Source organism: Leuciscus leuciscus (assembly GCF_965113295.1).
Source record: "Leuciscus leuciscus genome assembly, chromosome: 23".
Classification (NCBI taxonomy): domain Eukaryota; kingdom Metazoa; phylum Chordata; class Actinopteri; order Cypriniformes; family Leuciscidae; genus Leuciscus; species Leuciscus leuciscus.
This window is the reverse complement of record NC_138747.1, coordinates 33732642-33756654: the sequence shown is the minus strand read 5'-3', so window position 1 is coordinate 33756654 and position 24013 is coordinate 33732642. Positions and strand designations below refer to the sequence as shown.

The 24013-nt window shown below is 45.5% G+C and overlaps 2 protein-coding genes across 4 annotated transcripts in view; one reads left to right on the top strand and one right to left on the bottom strand.

The window, feature by feature from the left end:
* mettl1 (methyltransferase 1, tRNA methylguanosine) overlaps positions 1 to 9636 on the bottom strand; it is a 38484-nt gene extending 28848 nt beyond the window's left edge. Inside the window, exons 1-3 of the mRNA XM_082155545.1 lie at positions 9462 to 9636; positions 9323 to 9426; positions 3894 to 4012 (exon numbers count right to left, since the gene is read on the bottom strand). Coding sequence (XP_082011671.1) covers positions 3894 to 4012; positions 9323 to 9402 — 199 coding nt within the window. The 5' untranslated portion in view covers positions 9403 to 9426; positions 9462 to 9636. The remainder of the gene's footprint in view (positions 1 to 3893; positions 4013 to 9322; positions 9427 to 9461) is intronic.
* A 1068-nt stretch (positions 9637 to 10704) lies between these two features.
* slc11a2 (solute carrier family 11 member 2) overlaps positions 10705 to 24013 on the top strand; it is a 31874-nt gene continuing 18565 nt past the window's right edge. Inside the window, exons 1-4 of one of the 3 annotated variants that reach the window (XM_082155537.1) lie at positions 10705 to 10816; positions 15040 to 15098; positions 18311 to 18423; positions 21863 to 21982. In XM_082155537.1, coding sequence (XP_082011663.1) covers positions 15065 to 15098; positions 18311 to 18423; positions 21863 to 21982 — 267 coding nt within the window. In that variant the 5' untranslated portion in view covers positions 10705 to 10816; positions 15040 to 15064. Of the gene's footprint in view, positions 10825 to 13582; positions 13700 to 15039; positions 15099 to 18310; positions 18424 to 21862; positions 21983 to 24013 lie in introns of those variants that run through there. The other 2 variants (XM_082155539.1, XM_082155538.1) reach the window with 2 other exon arrangements.

The following is a 24013-nucleotide window of genomic DNA, read 5'->3' as shown; positions in this document are numbered from 1 at the left end:
AACTGAAACAAAAAGTAATACTCTAAATAACAAATAAAACCAGTTACATTCAAAATGTAACTATTAAACTGTTATTTTTCAAGCCAACTTAATGAATAAAAAAGTAACAAAATTTGATCGGTATAATATTTGAGCAATACAATTGCACCTTGATCATTCATGTTAGTTTGATGCATTAACTATGATTAACAAATAAAAACCTTAATTTAAAAATGTATTAGTACATGTTAATTAACAAATAATGAACAATCCTTATACAGAAGTTATTAACCTTAGTTAATGTTACATATGGAATTTTATTGTAAGTGTTATCATTTCATATAAATCCAAACAGTCATGCTTAAATATCTACAATGCCAGAGCATTGAAATTACATAAATATTAAATGTATAGTCTCACATTTTTGCTTCTATTTTATAAACACTTGATGATTATCTAATCAAAATAACAAAACATGTATTAAAGTGATGACGAAAAAATAACCGAAATCGAATGCTTTTCTGATTTTTTTAAATGTTTCTGTCGGCTGTATGAACATATCAGTTTGCTATCTTACGTCTCTAGCTTTAAATATGCAACTTCTCTGCATATTAAATGCATAAAAGTGACCAGCTCGATATAAACTAATGCAAATAGAGGTAACAATTGTGACATTAAACATTCGGGTCGGACATTTATTTTAGTCAGTGTTTTAACCGCTTGAGGTACTACTAATGTTAGCGTCCTCTCAGCCTCGAAGGCAAACAAACATAATGTTGTGCTGTTCTTTCTCTACTAATGCAGCATTTAGTCAACAAATTAATCACTTTATAATGATATGACAAAATGTAGTGTATACATAGGCTACCTTTTAGCTGTCGGTGCTTTAAACGAGCATCTGATGTCAGCGCTCTCCAGGCAGCGTGTGCTCTCAGTGCAGCACGCAGCATCACGTGTCGAAATAAACAACACGAGGCATCAGCGATAGTTTTTATTACACCTCTAGAGGCCGCTCTTGTACTGCATGATGCCAGCAGACCCTTCTCAGCTCTCTCTTACTGTGTAATGAATGACAGCGCGCGCTCCTCAGCCGCTCCAGCAACGGACGCAACCAGGAAAAACTATCGGTATGTATTTTTGCCGATAACGATAGTTCCACCAATCAACTATCGGTGCCGATTAATCGGCAAAACCGATGAATCGGTCGACCTCTACTAAGTAGTCACACATACATGTAGCAGTATACTGCTGAATGCTCCAACTATATGAAATGCACAACGTCACATCTAAAGTCGCTCACGCACACACACACACACACGCAAACTCTACACACACGAGACGCGCGGAACTCTCCGCCCACATACTCATCTGAGACGCGAGCACACACACACACACACACACACACACACACACACACAAACTCTCCGCGCACATACTCATCTGAGACGCAAGCGCACACACACACACACACACACACACACACACACACACACAAACTCTCCGCGCACATACTCATCTGAGACGCAAGCGCACACACACACACACACACTCACACAAACTCTCCGCGCACACACACACACAAACTCTCCGCGCACATACTCATCTGAGACTGAGACGCGAGCACACACACACACACACACACACAAACTCTCCGCGCACATACTCATCTGAGACGCAAGCGCACACACACACACACACACTCACACAAACTCTCCGCGCACACACACACACAAACTCTCCGCGCACACACACACACAAACTCTCCGCGCACATACTCATCTGAGACTGAGACGCGAGCACACACACACACACACACACACACACAAACTCTCCGCGCACATACTCATCTGAGACGCAAGCGCACACACACACACACACACACAAACTCTCCGCGCACATACTCATCTGAGACTGAGACGCGAGCACACACACACACACACACAAACTCTCCGCGCACATACTCATCTGAGACGCGAGCACACACACACTCACACACACACACACAAACTCGCGCACATACTCAGAGACGCGAGCACGCACACACAAACTCTCCGCGCACATACTCATCTGAGACGCGAGCACGCACACACAAACTCTCCACACACACTCATATAGACGGCGCCTCATAAATAGATCGATCTCTGCAACGTATTGAAGCGCGCGTCCGAGTGAAGACAGTGCGGTGTGCGCGAGCCACAAGAGAAAACACTGTATCCGCGCCACTGATCGCAGCGGCAACGAGCACTTTGATCACTTGATTTAAAAAACACAGTTCAGCGCTAGATCGTCTCTTATTTAACAAACAAACTAAATGAATGCTCTGCTGGTTAACTGGATATGTTTTGTTATTGGATCATTCGTGCCGCGAGATGTTTTATAGGGGCGGTGAAAAAAGTCAGGCACCGAAAGTTTAGTTCTTATTCGGTCTCGTTACTACCGTTTACGTCGGAACCGGTTCCCTATTGGAACCGGGTTTCGGTTCCCAACCCTACACACCACAGGGTGAACAGCGCCACCTGCTGGCCTCACTCACCACACACACCACAGGGTGAACAGCGCCCCCTGCTGGCCTCACTCACCACACACACCACAGGGTGAACAGCGCCCCCTGCTGGCCTCACTCACCACACACACCACAGGGTGAACAGCGCCACCTGCTGGCCTCACTCACCACACACACCACAGGGTGAACAGCGCCCCCTGCTGGCCTCACTCACCACACACACCACAGGGTAAACAGTGCCCCCTGCTGGCCTCACTCACCACACACACCACAGGGTGAACAGCACCCCCTGCTGGCCTCACTCACCACACACACCACAGGGTGAACAGCGCCCCCTGCTGGCCTCCCTCACCGTACACACCACAGGGTGAACAGCGCCCCCTGCTGGCCTCACTCACCACACACACCACAGGGAAAACAGTGCCCCCTGCTGGCCTCCCTCACCACACACACCACAGGGTGAACAGCGCCCCTTGCTGGCCTCACTCACCACACACACCACAGGGTGAACAGCGCCCCCTGCTGGCCTCACTCACCACACACACCACAGGGTAAACAGTGCCCCCTGCTGGCCTCTCACCACACACACCACAGGGTAAACAGTGCCCCCTGCTGGCCTCCCTCACCGTACACACCACAGGGTGAACAGCGCCCCCTGCTGGCCTCACTCACCACACACACCACAGGGTGAACAGCGCCCCCTGCTGGCCTCACTCACCACACACACCACAGGGTGAACAGCGCCCCCTGCTGGCCTCACTCACCACACACACCACAGGGTGAACAGCGCCCCCTGCTGGCCTCACTCACCACACACACCACAGGGTGAACAGCGCCCCCTGCTGGCCTCACTCACCACACACACCACAGGGTGAACAGCGCCCCCTGCTGGCCTCCCTCACCGCACACACCACAGGGTGAACAGCGCCCCCTGCTGGCCTCACTCACCACACACCACAGGGTGAACAGCGCCCCCTGCTGGCCTCACTCACCACACACACCACAGGGTGAACAGCGCCCCCTGCTGGCCTCACTCACCACAGGGTGAACAGCGCCCCCTGCTGGCCTCCCTCACCGCACACACCACAGGGTGAATAGCGCCCCCTGCTGGCCTCACTCACCACACACACCACAGGGTGAACAGCGCCCCCTGCTGGCCTCACTCACCACACACACCACAGGGTGAACAGCGCCCCCTGCTGGCCTCCCTCACCGCACACACCACAGGGTGAACAGCGCCCCCTGCTGGCCTCACTCACACCTCCTCCAGCATTGAGCAAACTTCTGATTTTACTGTCTTTGTGGGGAGTTTGGTCCTGAACCACACACTCTCTAAAATAAAATGGCCCAATATATTTTATCAATATACATTTATATATTTTCTCAGACATATGAAATAAGTGTAGATTACCCAGAAGTCCTCCGTATCCACAGCCGATGTCCGCAAACTCCACCTGCGCGCTCCCGTTTCCCTCGCGGAAGAACTGCGGGTAAAGCGAAGCCCAGTCCATCTCCTGTGGGCACACCGGACTAACACACACACACACACACACAGTAAAGCTGAGCCCAGTCCATCTCCTGCGGGCACACCGGACTAACACACACACACACACACACACACACACGGTAAAGCTGAGTCCAGTCCATCTCCTGCGGGCACACCGGACTAACACACACACACAAACACAAGGTAAAGCTGAGTCCAGTCCATCTCCTGCGGGCACACCGGACTAACACACACACACAAACACAAGGTAAAGCTGAGTCCAGTCCATCTCCTGCGGGCACACCGGACTAACACACACACACACACACACACAGTAAAGCTGAGCCCAGTCCATCTCCTGCGGGCACACCGGACTAACACACACACACACACAAACACAAGGTAAAGCTGAGCCCAGTCCATCTCCTGCGGGCACACCGGACTAACACACACACACACACACACACAGTAAAGCTGAGCCCAGTCCATCTCCTGCGGGCACACCGGACTAACACACACACACACACACGGTAAAGCTGAGTCCAGTCCATCTCCTGCGGGCACACCGGACTAACACACACACACACACACACGGTAAAGCTGAGCCCAGTCCATCTCCTGTGGGCACACCGGACTAACACACACACACAAACACAAGGTAAAGCTGAGTCCAGTCCATCTCCTGCGGGCACACCGGACTAACACACACACACACGGTAAAGCTGAGCCCAGTCCATCTCCTGCGGGCACACCGGACTAACACACACACACACACACGGTAAAGCTGAGCCCAGTCCATCTCCTGCGGGCACACCGGACTAACACACACACACACACACGGTAAAGCTGAGCCCAGTCCATCTCCTGCGGGCACACCGGACTAACACACACACACACACACGGTAAAGCTGAGCCCAGTCCATCTCCTGCGGGCACACCGGACTAACACACACACACACACACGGTAAAGCTGAGCCCAGTCCATCTCCTGCGGGCACACCGGACTAACACACACACACACACACACACACACACACAGTAAAGGACTAACAGACACACACACACAGTAAAGGACTAACAGACACACACACACACACAGTAAAGGACTAACAGACAGACACACACACACACACAGTAAAGGACTAACAGACAGACACACACACACACACACACAGTAAAGGACTAACAGACACACACACACACACACACACAGTAAAGGAGTAACAGACACACACACACACACACACACACACACACACACAGTAAAGGACTAACAGACACACACACACACACACACACAGTAAAGGACTAACAGACACACACACACACACACACACACAGTAAAGGACTAACAGACACACACACACACACAGTAAAGGACTAACAGACACACACACACACACACACACACACACAGTAAAGGACTAACAGACACACACACACACACACACACACACACACAGTAAAGGACTAACAGACACACACACACACACACACACACACACAGTAAAGGACTAACAGACACACACACACACACACGGTAAAGGACTAACAGACACACACACACGGTAAAGGACTAACAGACACACACACACACACACACACACACACACAGTAAAGGACTAACAGACACACACACACACACACACACACACACACACACACACACACACAGTAAAGGACTAACAGACACACACACACACACACACACACACACACACAGTAAAGGACTAACAGACACACACACACACACACACACACAGTAAAGGACTAACAGACACACACACACACACACACACACAGTAAAGGACTAACAGACACACACACACACACACACACAGTAAAGGACTAACAGACACACACACACACACACAGTAAAGGACTAACAGACACACACACACACACACACACACACACACAGTAAAGGACTAACAGACACACACACACACACAGTAAAGGACTAACAGACACACACACACACACAGTAAAGGACTAACAGACACACACACACACACACACAGTAAAGGACTAACAGACACACACACACACACACACACGGTAAAGGACTAACAGACACACACACACACAGTAAAGGACTAACAGACACACACACACACACACACACAGTAAAGGACTAACAGACTAACACACACACACACACACACACACACACACACACACACAGTAAAGGACTAACAGACACACACACACACACACGGTAAAGGACTAACAGACACACACACACACACACGGTAAAGGACTAACAGACACACACACACACACACGGTAAAGGACTAACAGACACACACACACACACACACACGGTAAAGGACTAACAGACTAACACACACACACACACACACACACACACACACACGGTAAAGGACTAACAGACTAACACACACACACACACACACGGTAAAGGACTAACAGACTAACACACACACACACACACACACACACACACACGGTAAAGGACTAACAGACACACACACACACACACACAGTAAAGGACTAACAGACTAACAGACACACACACACACACACACACACACACACACACACACGGTAAAGGACTAACAGACACACACACACACACACACACACACACGGTAAAGGACTAACAGACACACACACACACACACACACACACACACACACACACACACGGTAAAGGACTAACAGACTAACACACACACACACACACACACACACACACAGTAAAGGACTAACAGACTAACAGACACACACACACACACACACACACACACACGGTAAAGGACTAACAGACACACACACACACACACACACACAGTAAAGGACTAACAGACTAACAGACAGACACACACACACACACACACACACACACACACACACACACACACACAGTAAAGGACTAACAGACACACACACACACACACACACACACACACACGGTAAAGGACTAACAGACTAACACACACACACACACACACACACACACACAGTAAAGGACTAACAGACTAACAGACACACACACACACACACACACACACACACACACGGTAAAGGACTAACAGACACACACACACACACACACACACAGTAAAGGACTAACAGACTAACAGACAGACACACACACACACACACACACACACACACGGTAAAGGACTAACAGACACACACACACACACACACACACACACACACACACACACACACAGTAAAGGACTAACAGACTAACACACACACACACACACAGTAAAGGACTAAAAGACACACACACACACACACACACACACAGTAAAGGACTAACAGACTAACACACACACACACACACAGTAAAGGACTAACAGACTAACACACACACACACACACAGTAAAGGACTAACAGACACACACACACACACACAGTAAAGGACTAACAGACAGACACACACACACACACACACACACACACACACAGTAAAGGACTAACAGACACACACACAGACACAGACACACACACACACAGACACACACAGTAAAGGACTAACAGACACACACACACACACACACAGACACACACAGTAAAGGACTAACAGACACAGACACACACACACACACACACACAGTAAAGGACTAACAGACTAACACACACACACACACACACACACACACACACACACAGTAAAGGACTAACAGACACACACACACACACACACACACACACACACACACACACAGTAAAGGACTAACAGACAGACACACACACACACACACACACACACACACACAGTAAAGGACTAACAGACAGACACACACACACACACACACACACACACACACAGTAAAGGACTAACAGACAGACACACACACACACACACACACACACACACACACACACAGTAAAGGACTAACAGACAGACACACACACACACACACACACACACACAGTAAAGGACTAACAGACACACACACACACACACACACACACACACACAGTAAAGGACTAACAGACACACACACACACACACACACACACACACACACACACAGTAAAGGACTAATGCTGGGTACACACCAAAAGATTTTTTACATCTTATAAGATTTTCAAAATGTGACAGACCACAAACATGAGGACAAAAAATCCTAGATTTAAGCGTTTTGCTCCTATAGTGTGTGGTGTGCCATGATGTGACAAAGACAGCACACCACACACAAACAGCTTTTCAACCAGAGTCTCGACTATGAACACAGGAAATCTCGCAAAATATCGTGAGACTTCAGAATAAGCATGACGGACGATATGCAGGAAGAAATTGCGATAGTGTTTGGAATGATTTTCACAGAAAATTTCACGTGAAAAAAACATTGTACCTACCATTATATATAACCTTTTATACAGAAATATATTCATTCTTTATTGTCTTTATTTATTCTTTATTGGATTTATTGTCTCTTTAGAAAAAGTTATTTAATCCCTCTAGTCTATAGAACCTCACTGAACCCTTAACACTCAGCTTTTTTTTTTTTTTATCTTTTTTTTTATTGATTTTAAGAATTATACAATTACAGTCAGGGGGGTACAAAGAGTAAAGCCGATAAACAAACATAAAAAGACATATACATAAACAGTGACAAACTTAAAAGTTAAACAAAAATTTGAAAATGTTTACAGATTGAAAAAACACTTTGCAGCTTTCTTATTTTTCAAACCCAATATTGTGTTTAGGTATTGTAAAAGTTCTGCTCTTAAAATGAAAAACAAAGGCTTGTTTCCTCGAAATTTACACAATATGAATACTAAATCTTAACATTAAGCTTCCTGCAAGTGTGTGTGTGTGTGTGTGTGTGTGTGTGTGTGTGAGAGAGAATGACCGTGTCTTCCATCATCTCGCTTTCTGATTGGATATTGTTTCGTTTCACGCGATAATCTCCAGTGTGTGCGCGTGTTTGTCCTCGGAGTTCCCCCCACACATCAGGATTTCTGATCGTAAATATTAAACATGTTTAATATTTACGATTCGCGATCGGAGCGGCTCCGACGTTCTTCCGAGCAGGTTCGGACACTCTTAACACACCTCACACCAAGGGAAAATCTGATTAAATAATCTGTTAAACCATCAAGATAATCGGGACATAGCTAGGATTGTCGGAAGGGGAGAAATCGGCCCATAATCAGCCCGATTATCTTTTGGTGTGTACCCAGCATAACAGACAGACACACACACACACACACACACACACACACACACACACACAGTAAAGGACTAACAGACACACACACAGACACAGACACACACACAGACACACACACACACACACAGACACACACAGTAAAGGACTAACAGACACACACACACACACACACACACACACACACACACACTTACTACTGGAAGGTATGGTCGGCCATGGGGTTGGAGTGCGCGCGCTGCCGGTAATAGCGCTTCTGGGGCATCGACACACTCATAGTGTTCCGGACGGGTTATACAGTAATGTCACTGGTTATAAAGTCACTGGTTATACAGTCTCAGGTTATAAAGTCACAGGTTAAACAGTCTCAGGTTATACAGTGATGTCACAGGTTAAACAGTCTCAGGTTATACAGTGATGTCACAGGTTAAACAGTCTCAGGTTAATCACAATAATCTCGTGTTGACTTCACTCTCTGACCGCACGTGCGACACTGGTCTTCTTCTGCGGCGCGCGCTGCCTCGGCCGCGCGCCTGCTGCCCCCTGCTGGACACTCTGTAAACCAGCCTCTGAAACTACTGTGATGGAGCGCGACACGAAAACTAAATAATCACATTTCCCTTAGAAACATAGCATTGCACTCTTTTAAAGTCAGCATGAAATCAAAATGGACAATTCTTATTTTTTATGGAATATTGCAGTGTTTATTCTACATGATTTATGGGTGCACATCATTATTGTGTTAATAATGTTGAATCAGAATAAATTCCTCTTGCAGCATCTCTGATGACGAGGGTGGGGCAACCTGTCACTCACAGGGGATCAGCCAATAGCAAACCACAACCATCCAACCAGCCAATCAATTCCCCACAGACACAATCAAGCCCCGCCCACATTTGTCTGTGAGAGGGACAGATTACAGCGGGTTCAGTCGACTGGGCTGTTGTTTAACAACATAGCGGTTGTTCAGCTGACGAAACATCTTTCTGAAAAACAAACAGAAATGATATGATCTATGAGCTTTATAGTGTGTGCTGTTGTAATAAGAGTATATATGTCTATTCCTCATTTTCATCTGCGTTTAATTCAATATGGAGTATAACCTGACGAAGGTCTATTTTTGTATTCGTTCAGTTCATGTCGTCATTGTTTCACGATTTGACAACACATATGATGCTCAGTCCTCGAATCTAAAATTATGTTTACTTATTTATTTATTTTTTATTATCTCTATGGCGATGCTATCAAAACCAATATGAATCTGCAGCAGTCATGTGGTACAAGTGGGAGATCTCGGAAAATTCCCAGTTTACAAGTTGTAATTACGACAACGTATTTCATGCTGACTTTAAAGATTGGGAGAGCACATTAAAACAAGTTTTAAAAAATAATGATGTGCCCGGATAAATAATTTATAATAAATACTGCAATATTCCATAAAATACGAACTGTCAATTTTGATTTCATGGTGACTTTAAAATAAATAATTAATTAACTTTATTGTCTCTGTAGAGAACAGCAGAAGAACTGACACGTGACTCCACGTGGTGTCCGGACTCTTATTTTGAAACGTCTCGCTGCTGTCGTCACTCGCTGTCACCTTCGCGTCCTCATGCCTGTAGACTGAGCGGGTCTTCTTCTCTTCATCTTCATCTTCATCTTCTTCTTCTTCTTCATCAGGAGACTGTTCTGTGAGTGAGTGAGTTGATTCAGTGTCACATCGATGAAAACATGATGTTTAGTTAGTGGTTTCTCAGACTGGCGCGATCAGCGAGTGAAAGGGAAATGTTGCCGATGAATGAATTCTCTTAAAGTGAACAGCGGCTCTACCTGAAGTTCTGCTTGAGTCAGTGTGTGTGGAAATAATGGCAATGAAATCTAAGCAAAGTTTGTAAGGACTTAATTAACAATTGATATGCGCGCAAGGATAAGCCGAGGATATGAAGAAGGACAGATTGTGGGAGAATAATAGAGTTATAATAAGAGGAAGGCAACACTTTAGTTTATGGCGACGCAGTTACACAAGTGACTTTATTTACTGTAGTAATAACAGCTAATACTGTATAACTTCAAGCAACTAACCCTAAACACAACCTTAACCCTAGTACGTACATGTTGTCAGTTAATATGACTCAGTAGCTCTTCGTGTAAGTACACTCAACATGACCTTAAAGTAAAGAGTTTCTGTAAGTAGTTACTAATGAAAGCAGTTTATCGTGATTTCTGCATCTATAGCGTGAATATTGATTTATAAAAGCACATTATGTGTTGAACACACACACAGCTGAGGATGTTTGTGTTTACTGAGGGAAACTCTGGAGTTGCAACATTGTGTCCTTCACTTCTGCACTCTTATGATTGTGTAATATTGCTGTTAGATTCATAATCGCGCTGTGATCATCACTTCAGATGTTCATCTAGTGTGTGTGTGTGTGTGTGTGTGTGTGTGTGTGTGTGTGAGAGAGAGAGAGAGAGAGAGAGAGAGAGAGAGAGAGAGAGAGAGAGAGAGAGAGAGAGAGAGTGAGTGTGTGTGTGTGTGAGAGAGAGTGTGTGTGTGTGTGTGTGTGTGTGTGTGTGTGTGTGTGTGTGTGTGTGCGTTTGATTTATATTACATTGTGGGAACCAAATGTCCAAATGTAATGTAATTTAACCAAATGTAACCAAATGTATTATTGCTGTTTGATTCATAATCGCGCTGTGATCATCACTTCAGATGTTCATCTAGTGTGAGTGTGTGTGTGTGTGTGTGTGTGTGTGTGTGTGTGTGAGAGAGAGAGAGAGAGAGAGAGAGAGAGAGTGAGAGAGTGAGAGAGTGAGTGAGAGAGTGTGTGTGTGTGTGTGTGTGTGTGTGTGTGTGTGTGTGAGAGAGAGAGAGTGTGTGTGTGTGTGTGTGTGTGTGTGTGTGTGTGTGTGTGTGTGTGTGTGTGTGTGTGTGTGTGTGTGAGTGTGTGTGTGTGAGAGAGAGAGAGAGAGAGAGAGAGAGAGAGAGAGAGAGAGAGAGAGAGAGAGAGAGAGTGTGTGTGTGTGTGTGAGTGTGTGTGTGTGAGAGAGAGAGTGTGTGTGTGTGTGTGTGTGTGTGTGTGTGTGTGAGTGTGTGTGTGTGAGAGAGAGAGAGAGAGAGAGAGAGAGAGAGAGAGAGAGAGAGAGAGAGAGAGAGAGAGAGAGAGAGAGAGAGTGTGTGTGTGTGTGTGTGTGTGTGAGTGTGAGTGTGTGTGTGTGTGTGTGTGTGTGGACAGTAGATCCAGATCCCATCAGGCCAGAGTCACACCTGTGCTCAATCAGGTCCTCTCGGGATCAGAGGAACAGCTCTAGTGTTTGGAGAATAGGAAACATGAACACATTAATCTGTGGAGGATTGCAGGACTGAAACACTCGTCTCGTCATGGAAGTGTTTGTCAGCGTCTCGTTAGTTTAGTGTGAGAGAGAGAGAGAGAGAGAGAGAGAGAGAGAGAGAGAGAGAGAGAGAGAGAGAGAGAGAGAGAGAGAGAGAGAGAGAGAGTGTGTGAGAGAGAGAGTGTGTGTGTGAGAGTGTTTGCATCAGATTCTGCGCTTTAATAAACACACGACCCAGTCAGAGATTGTGAAGCTTCTCACTGTGATTAGGGTTAGGGTTGGGTTAGGGTCCCCTGATCCAGAGTTAGGGTTAGGGTCCCCCTGATCCAGAGATGAACATGATGAGTTAGGGTTAGTGTCCCCCTGACCCAGAGATTAACATGACGAGTTTCCCTGAACCTGTCACTCGTTAGAGTCGTTTCTAATTTTTCTGTCGTTGGAAAATGAGAAATAAGCGTCAGATTACGAACTATCTGAGAAATGTCACTGTAACACTTTACAAAAGCAGTGAACATTAAATACACTAGTTTACATGAGCTGACAGTAAATGTGTTTTCTGTTGTAATTAACTACTAATTAATAACACTGTAACGTGTGTATCGCTCGTTAACACTGTAACGTGTGTATCGCTCGTTAACACTGTAACGTGTGTATCGCTCGTTAACACTGTAACGTGTGTATCGCTCGTTAACACTGTAACGTGTGTATCGCTCATTATCACACTGTAACGGGTGTATGAGTGAGTGAGTGAGTGAGTGTGTGTGTGTGTGTGTGTGAGTGTGTGTGTGTGAGAGTGTGTGTGAGAGTGTGTGTGAGAGTGTGTGTGTGTGTGTGTGTGTGAGAGTGTGTGTGAGAGTGTGTGTGAGAGTGTGTGTGAGAGTGTGTGTGAGTGTGTGTGTGAGTGTGTGTGAGAGTGTGTGTGAGAGTGTGTGTGAGTGTGTGTGTGAGTGTGTGTGTGTGTGAGAGTGTGTGTGAGAGTGTGTGTGAGAGTGTGTGTGAGAGTGTGTGTGAGAGTGTGTGTGAGAGTGTGTGTGAGAGTGTGTGTGAGAGTGTGTGTGAGAGTGTGTGTGAGCCGTTGGGTTTATCACTGAACCGTCTCGCTGCTCTTCACAGATTAAACAGCTGAGTCTACGAGCGCTTCCTCCGTTTCCCAGAATCCTTCACTTGAATGAATGACATCACTCACTGTGGCGCTCGGTGCTTTTCTTCATCTGACCAGTGATCTTCTGTTGAGTTAGGCTGTGAGTAGACACACTGCTTACTCTCTCTCTCACTCTCACACTCACTCTCACTCACACACACATACACACACACACACACACACACACACTCACTCTCACTGTTTAATCTGTGAAGAGCAGCGAGAGAGTTCTGTGATAAACCCAACGGCACAGACACACCCAGCTCTCTCTCTCACACACACACACAAACACACACACACACACACACACACCCAGCTCACACACTCTCTCTCTCACACACAGAGTGTGTGTTTCCTCTGAACTGAAAGATATTCAAAGAATGTTTTGCTAACGTTCCCATTAAGTTATGAATACATTGTTTCTGAATATTCTCTGAACGTTTTTTAAAATGTTTCTTCTTTGTTATGTGAACGAACTTTAAGGACACACTCCATTCTTCAAACACGCTCTGAAACAAGTAGCGACATTTAAAACAGTTTCACAAACATCCAACTAAAATGTTTCAGGAAGAAACATTATTAAAGACCAGATTAGACCAGACGTTCTCCTGACGTTACTGTAAGAACGTGTTGATGACTGTGAGGGAATCTTCCCGGAACGTTCCCTGTTTTCTGGGGTTTCACAGGAGCTTCAGTTACTGTTATAATTGGTGGTTCTGATGGGAAAAGCTTCTCCTGTGGGATTTTGAGCTTAAAGGATCTCAGTCGTGTTCGTGTGTGTTTTATTCTGTGCAGGAGTTTCCCTTAAAACACACAAACATCATACATGACAAATGCAATAATTAATGTTTTTATTTGAGAAGTTTGATGTTAGTGGGTTTATTACCGCAGCGGTTGTGAAGCATTTGAGTAATAATACTCTGTTATACTTCACTAGTTTGGGGAATCTGTGCTTGATTTGAGTTCTGTTGGATTTTAAAAATTTTATGAAGATTTAAATGTTTATAAATGTATCTCATACATCATCTTTTCTCAGTAATTGAGATGAAATGAGAATCTTAAAATTATTAATCTTAATAAAAAATAAATAAAAAGCTAAGAAAAGTGTTTGCTTTTAAATACTTTTTTATGTTTATGTTTATTTGTTCTGCACGAATATCACATGGATACAGTACAAGGAGGGGAACGAAACCCAGTTGGGTTTATACAGAGTTCCACTCCACTTGCATTAATAAACAAAAAAAAGGTAATTTTGGTTAGGTAATTAAGAATTTAATGGAGTAAAATGTTGAACAGGATCTGTAGTTTAACTGAGGCACAGTTTGTCATTCCTCCACGGCATATGCAACACGCCTCATTATTATTATTATTATTATACAGTTTATTTCTGCAGTAGAACTGTTGTCTGTGTGTGACCCGTGTGTGTTTTCTGTCCTTCAGTCTGACACACACACTCCTGGAGCTCATGAAGACTGAACGGGACGGGGAGGTGCTGGAAGGTGAGACACGCATCACATCCTGCCTCCTGACACACGCATCACATCCTGTCTCCTGACACACGCATCACATCCTGTCTCCTGACACACGTGACCGTCAGCACACACACGCACGTCTCCTGACACACGTGACCGTCAGCACACACACGCACGTCTCCTGACACACGTGACCGTCAGCACACACGCATGTCTCCTGACACATGTGACCGTCAGCACACACACGCACATCTCCTGACACACGTGACCGTCAGCACACGCATGTCTCCTGACACACGTGACCGTCAGCACACACACGCACGTCTCCTGACACACGTGACCGTCAGCACACACGCATGTCTACTGACACACGCATCACATCCTGTCTCCTGACACGCGTGACCGTCAGCACACACACGCATGTCTCCTGACACACGTGACCGTCAGCACACATCCTGCCTCCTGACACGCGTGACCGTCAGCACACACGCATGTCTACTGACACGCGTGACCGTCAGCACACACGCATGTCTACTGACACGCGTGACCGTCAGCACACACGCACGTCTCCTGACACACGTGACCGTCAGCACACACGCATGTCTACTGACACGCGTGACCGTCAGCACACACGCATGTCTACTGACACGCGTGACCGTCAGCACACATCCTGCCTCCTGACACACGCATCACATCCTGTCTCCTGACACGCGTGACCGTCAGCACACACACGCATGTCTCCTGACACACGTGACCGTCAGCACACATCCTGCCTCCTGACACACGCATCACATCCTGCCTCCTGACACACGCATCACATCCTGCCTCCTGACACACGCATCACATCCTGTCTCCTGACACACGCATCACATCCTGCCTCCTGACACACGTGACCGTCAGCACACACACGCACGTCTCCTGACACACGTGACCGTCAGCACACGCATGTCTCCTGACACACGCATCACATCCTGTCTCCTGACACGCGTGACCGTCAGCACACACACGCATGTCTCCTGACACACGTGACCGTCAGCACACATCCTGCCTCCTGACACACGCATCACATCCTGCCTCCTGACACACGCATCACATCCTGCCTCCTGACACACGCATCACATCCTGCCTCCTGACACACGCATCACATCCTGCCTCCTGACACACGCATCACATCCTGCCTCCTGACACACGCATCACATCCTGTCTCCTGACACACGCATCACATCCTGCCTCCTGACACACGTGACCGTCAGCACACACACGCACGTCTCCTGACACACGTGACCGTCAGCACACGCATGTCTCCTGACACACACATCACATCCTGTCTCCTGACACACGCATCACATCCTGTCTCCTGACACACTTGACCGTCAGCACACACACGCACGTCTCCTGACACACGTGACCGTCAGCACACGCATGTCTCCTGACACACACATCACATCCTGTCTCCTGACACACGCATCACATCCTGTCTCCTGACACACTTGACCGTCAGCACACACACGCACGTCTCCTGACACACGTGACCGTCAGCACACACGCATGTCTCCTGACACACGTGACCGTCAGCACACGCACGTCTCCTGACACACGTGACCGTCAGCACACGCATGTCTCCTGACACACGTGACCGTCAGCACACGCATGTCTCCTGACACACGTGACCGTCAGCACACGCATGTCTCCTGACACACGTGACCGTCTGCACACGCATGTCTCCTGACACACGTGACCGTCAGCACACACACGTCTCCTGACACACGTGACCGTCAGCACACGCACGCACGTCTCCGGACACACGTGACCGTCAGCACACACACGCACGTCTCCGGACACACGTGACCGTCTGCACACGCATGTCTCCTGGCACACGTGACCGTCAGCACACACGCATATCTCCTGACACACGTGACCGTCAGCACACACACACACGTCTCCTGACACACGTGACGTCAGCACACACACACATGTCTCCTGACACACGTGACCGTCAGCACACACGCATGTCTCCTGACACACGTGACGTCAGCACACACACGCACGTCTCCTGACACACGTGACCGTCAGCACACGCATGTCTCCTGACACACGTGACCGTCAGCACACACACGCACGTCTCCTGACACACGTGACATCAGCACACGCACGCGCGTCTCCTGACACACGTGACCGTCAGCACACACGCACGTCTCCTGAATGAGCATCAGTGCAGCTCAATGATTCAAAACCACAGGAAAACCAGTGTTGACCAGTTAATCAGATGTCTTTATTAGAGAAGATTAAACTGGTTAAGGCACTGACTCTGTACGTCCATCAGATCAACAGAGAAACAGGCCAGTGTCTGTGAGTGTGTGACTGGTAGATGTATTATTGCTGTGTGTGTAAGTGAGTTTTATGAATGGCTGTCGTAACTGAGAGGAAGTCATCAGGGTAGTTTCCTCGTGTTTATGATGAACGTTGCTCTCGTGATGTCCAGGTTTATGGAGAGTCATATCCTCTTCTGAACTCAGTGACTCGGCTTGCTCTGCTGTTTCCACACTCTACACAGCATTGGGAAGCGTACTTTTAAAAGTAATGCGTTTCAATAATGGTGACTCCCTAAAAAAGTATCTAGTTTCATTACATTACATTAATGGTTTTATGTTTGCAATCTCTTCCAGGCCTTGCAGGTGTTTTTTTGTTTGTTTTTTTGCAAGTGTTTAACGCAGTAATGCCTATAAAACATACACCTTCATGTTCTTTTAAAAATGCTTTTAGAATATTATCTCGTGAGCCCTAGAGCGATGGTTGCTGTACTAAAGATCTCTGAACAGTACGGGTTATATTACAGTGTACAGGGTTAGGATTAAGTAACGTGTACTACTTTAAAAAGAAATGGAATAATAATGTATAAATGTATATGCTGTCATTATTGTCTGATTACACAATGTATGTCTCTTGTCATGAGTTAAACACCAACACTAAAATGTTATTTGCTTTCTGGGCAGTTTTGGGTTTGATGATGTCAGTGGAAGGAAATGAGAGATTATATTACAGGAGATCTGATCATATCTCTGGCTCATAAATGCATGAGGACAATCAAGAGGATCTTTAACTGCAGGATGTTTGAGTCTTAATTTGAGTTTATGTGTTGAGGGTCATGTGACTGAAGTGTGAGAGTTTCTGCCACATCTCAAGGTTCAGTCTTTCTGACCCGTTTGTCCCTCTCTCTCTGGTGTGTGTGTGTGTTTCAGAGAGCCCGCAGGAGCCGGGCCTCTACAGTCCTGTGTCTCCTCTCCCGCAGGATCAGCCGGTCTCCACTTACTTCGAGGAGAAGGTCCCCATCCCGGAGGATGACCGAGCGAAGGTAGAGGACATCCCACATGACACCCGATCCGAATCGAGACCCGGACTGATACCCGACCTGAGAAACGACCCGAGACCTGATCGAACCCGAGACCCGAACCGAGAGTAGAACTGAGACACAAACCGACACCCGAACCGAGACCTGATCGAACCGATATCCGACCCGCCCCGACCCCCGAACCGAGACCTGAATGATCCCGAGACCCAAATCGATACCCGGACTGAGAACCGAACCGAGACCTGATCGAACCCGAGACCTGAACCGATACCTGACCCGAGAACCTACCTGACCTGACACCCGAACCGAGTACTACCTGACCCGAGACCTGACCGAACCCGACACCCTCAGAACTGCCTTCGGGGTCAGGGGTCTGGTCTCAGGTAGTTTTAGATAAAATAGCTTTTACCGTATGGACCCTAGAAGGCCTTAATTCCACCCTAAGTATGCCAACTTTCCTTTATTCATTTTGGTTGTTTGAAAATATTTTATTTAAAACAAATGCATTCAAAATAATTCTATGACAGCGTTATTATCCTCCGCTGGTTCTCTGTCAGTCTGCGCACTCGATACTGCTGCCAAACACATTCATGTCAATTTTTCTTCATGAATAAAATCTCTCTGAACTGAAGCTGTAAAGTACAAAAATCCTGCCAAATTCAGTTGCTATTTATTTTTTAGATATAATCATCGACACTCATTAAAACATTAAAAGGCATATTTAACTTAAAAGGCACCTATTATGCAAAATTCACTATTACATGGTGTTTGAACATAAATGTGTGTTATAACCGTAATTAAACTAACTATACCTGTTCTGTCTCCATACAGAGTATATTCTCTGAGTCTGTAGGCATTATTGTCCGACTCCAGGTCGAAATGAACACTGCTATTGAGAGTTTCTGTTTCGATATTATCATTCCGTGAGATGAGATTGTCCTGACGGAGCGAGAGCTCGTGAAGCTCCTCCCCCTGTGCTGGCAGCAGCAGCTCATTTGCATTTAAAGGGATACATACTAAAACGGCACGTTTTTCTGAGCCCCAAAAAGTTACAATTTAAACATGCTGTGAAAAATTATCTGTGGGGTATTTTGAGCTAAAACTTCACATACACGCTCTGGGGACACCAGTGACTTATTTTACATCATGTGAAAAGGGGCATAATAGATGCCCTTTAATGTAAATTAATTTAATAACTCCAATTAAACTTTAAATGGTGGATGTAATTACTTCTTGATGGATTTATTCAAATATACATTAGATATTTAAGGACAGGTGTAGTAAAAATCAGTATGTAATCGCATATATTAATTAGAACACCTCTCTAGAGTTTATAGTCACGGAAAGGCTTTTCTGAGGATAATGTGACGTTACGTGACGTTATTGTTCTCCAGCTGTTTTATTGATGGTTGAAACACTGATTGATGAATTGAGACATGATTGATTTCAGGAAGTTGTTCTGTATCTTTCAACATTCCTTCTGATGTTCATTGATGTTTATTTGCTGCTGTAACTAGTAGTAAAGAGGAAGAGATGATCGGTTCATCCGTCACACACATTAAACACACACAAACACACATTTACTGAGTGGATTTACTGAGGAAACTGCCAGGATTTGAAGCTGAGACTGTTTCATGTCAATATATTGTCGGCCTATGGCAGTGAGGGTTTGTGAGAGCGAGGGATCTGTTGTTATCAGTCTCGAGAGTGTGAAGAGTCATTGGAAAGAACACAGTGCTTTGTCAGATTGTGATGTTTATAATTATTACATTCTTCCTCATGAATTAGTCTAAAAACATCATGAATCTTGATTTCTTCAAGCTCAAACAAGAGGAACAGACTCAAGTGGAAAAATAAAGACAGAAGGGAAGTAGTGAAAAAACAGCGTAACTGTACACTCGTCATGTGTTCTTGAGATCGATACGGGTCCGACACTGTTACAACCCTGGCTCTAGGGATGCAACATAAAGGACACAAAAACAAAAGTCTGCCAATCAAAATAAAGTTTATTGATTATTAAAGGTGATTATTAAAGGTTTTTTTATCATATTCAGTGTAATCGACACTATAATCCGACAGAACAACATAAATAAGATGGTTTTAGAAAAAACCCGAGCTTCTAACTCCACCTGGAGTGTGTTATTTGTTTTGCAAAAACCCAGCGCTCCCGCTTCATCAGGTCCAATCAGCGCAGGGGGGTGTGAGATCTGACTGTCAATCACAGGTCGTGCACACGCCACAGATCCCCCCTCACTCGCGCACGTTAATATCACATGCACACGCCACGCCTGAAGTTCGCCTGGAGATTGCATGAAGCGTGATGGCGGAGAGAAAATCTACTAACAAGCTTCCAATTCCTCGGTTATTGCTATCTATGGATAGATTAGCCAGGGCAGCCTACCTCCGAGTCCATGGTGTTGATAGATGCTGAAGAGACGGACACGTTCACAGAAAATCAGGTACACACGCACAGTGACGCACTGACGAGCACGACCTCGATGGGAGGGTGCTCGCTGGTAGTGGGGAGGGGCATGAGAGTTGTAAACATTCAAAATTTTGGCTAATCGACCCAATCTGCCAGACTTGCCGACGGCAGCTTTAAAAGAAAAAGGGGACTGTAGAAGCGAAAACATGTGCATGAGCATGTGCTTTACACCGACCTTTGACCTGGATCAGGATTGTGGAGAAGTGAAAGTAGAGCACGCTCATACAGACCGTCAGACTCTCGCTAGCTGTGTTTCCATCCAAAGCTGCGAAATCAACTTCTGCACAAAACTGGATAATTCATATAACATTTGTGACTAAAGCATCGTTTCCATCCCATGTGTTCAAGAGAACAAAATCTTCACTTCCTGTGAAATCGACTCAAAATATCAGTTATAAACGAAGTTTCTTCAATCAGGCTGTTTTCCCTCCATCATAAACGAGTGCGTCTCAGAGCGCCAGACGAAACACAGTACACGCTGTCATGTTCTCTGGCGTTCGGATGCTGGTGTTCGGGAACACACTCGTGTGTGTGTGAGACGCTTCTGGAGGGAATTAAACCAGATCATTCTGATCACACATTTTGACTCTGGCCATTAGAGATGCTGCGATGCCATTGGTCCACTGGTTACTCCAGTTATCCAATCACTGCCTCTGCTGAGGCAAAGTCACATGAAGGTTTGAGGGATTTATTTAGTAAATGTCTCTCCGTCGTAGTTTATGTGCATGTCTGCTTATTGGATAAAAAATGATCCGCTTCAATTAAGTGCATACATTTTGTATTTACATCTTGGCATTTCCATCCAGTGTTTTTTCATTATTTTTCAAATAATAGTGTTTGGAAGCTAGTGTCGTCATGCCCACGTTTCCCTGCAGTCACATGACGTGTGCAGCGTGAGCGCTCTGAGTCCAGATGGAGAAGAACTGTGCTGACTCTCACTGCTCCTCTTCTCTCTAGATGTTCAGCTTTCGGAAACTGTGGGCTTTCACTGGCCCGGGTTTCCTAATGAGCATCGCCTATCTGGACCCGGGGAACATCGAGTCGGACCTGCAGTCCGGGGCTAAAGCAGGGTTTAAGGTGAGGAAGGGTTCATCTTCACTTGTTTATTACGTGACACTTGTGTCTGTGTGTGTGTGACCTGTGTAACCTGTGTAACCTGTGTAACCTGTGTGTGACCTGTGTGTGTGTGTGTGTGTGTGTGTGTGTGTGTGTGTGTGTGTGTGTGTGAGACCTGTGTAACCTGTGTAACCTGTGTGTGACCTGTGTATGTTTGTGACCTCTGACGTGTGTGTGTGTGTGTGTGTGTGTGTGTGTGTGTGTGTGTGTGAGACCTGTGTAACCTGTGTGTGACCTGTGTATGTGTGTGACCTGTGACGTGTGTGTGTGTGTGTGTGTGTGTGTGAGACCTGTGTAACCTCTGTGTGACGTGTGCGTCTGTGTGACGTGTGTGTGTGACGTGTGCGTCTGTGTGACGTGTGCGTCTGTGTGACGTGTGCGTCTGTGTGACGTGTGCGTCTGTGTGACGTGTGCGTCTGTGTGACGTGTGCGTCTGTGTGACCTGTGTATGGCGTTCCGATCGGCTCTTTATTATGACTTTGCTACATGCACTCGTCTCAATTAATGTCTCACTCAACGTCTTATTTTTTTTTTCTTTCTGCTATTTATTCCATTCATTTTAAGACGCAGACGTGACGCAGACGTCACGCTGACGTCACGTAAATCACGCGTGGCAGTGAAGTGTCCAGTCAGACGTCACGCGTCATTCACGTGTGGCAGTGAAGTTATTTATTTTATTTTTTTCTAACACGTATTTAACACGTATTTAACACTCGACTCAGCACAGCTCAGTGCAGTGTGCCAGCGGTTGCGATCGGTTCTTTAATATGACTGTGCAACATGCACTCGTCTCAATGAACGTGACACTTGCGTCTGTCTTATAACGTGACGTCTGTGATTTATATATTGGATATTGTGTGTGTGTGTGTGTGTGTGTGTGTGTGTGTGTGTGTTGTTTAACCCACATTTTGAGGGCCAAATGCCCCCTACAAAGATAGAAATATGAAGAAACAAACTTGATATAGGCTATTGCATTTTTATAGCTTATTGTTAGGGTTGTTATTGTGTTTTTAATTTTTTATAGTTTTAAAAGGCCTAGGCTACAGCACTTTGGTAAACTAGAAAACAGACAACTCGATCGTGCAAACACTGTTTCTGTAGATCCTTTAAATAGAAGAATAGAATTGAAAAATAGGCTATATTTTTTATATATAAGTCACCTGTGGTGAAAAAAAAAACGACTGTAAACTTTTTTTTTAAAATAGTTTGTAAACTATTATTTGACTTTTTGTTTATGACGTTTTGCCCCTTTATTAAATATTTAAAATATTCACAAATTAATATGGATTTTCTTTTTAGATTTTACTGGTTTTCTAAGGCCAAATTATTTTCCCGCAGGGCTGAATGAGAAGAGCCATCTCTGGAAACATACAGAGAGCTGATTTAGGCTATAGGTGGTTTATAGGCTAATGATAATAAATGTGTCTGAAAAAATAACGAGGCATTTTAATTGTTTTTATTAATAAACTAGTATTTTCTAATCAGTGTCGGCTGCAAACATATCCATCTCCGCTGTAAAGCGGATGCGCCTTTAGATAGAAATGCACCGTTCATGCGGATTATCAGACAGTATTTGCTTTCGATTCAAATTTGTTCGTTTAAAATTGGACATTTCAAGCTTTATTTTGTTTCAGTTCATTTTTGAGATGCGCTCCAGTTCACGGAGATCATGAAAGCGCGCCTGATTGTTTTCTTTTATTTCACGAAATCAAAACGTTTTCTTGTTATTTTGAGTTTACTCAAATAAAAGTAGTTGCAAATTATGTATTATTATTTTCTATATGACCATAAATTATGAGCATTTTAAGTTGTTTCCACTGTTGATAGGAAAATACAAGTGTTCGCGCCCGCGCCTCCGTGCCACGCAGTGCGCGCTCCACTCCGCACAAACCATTGGATATGCGTCAAAATCTTGTGTTGATTTGTGATTATCAAATAAAACCCTGTATTATTATTGTCTAACCTGTATTATGACTGACATATGACGAATTG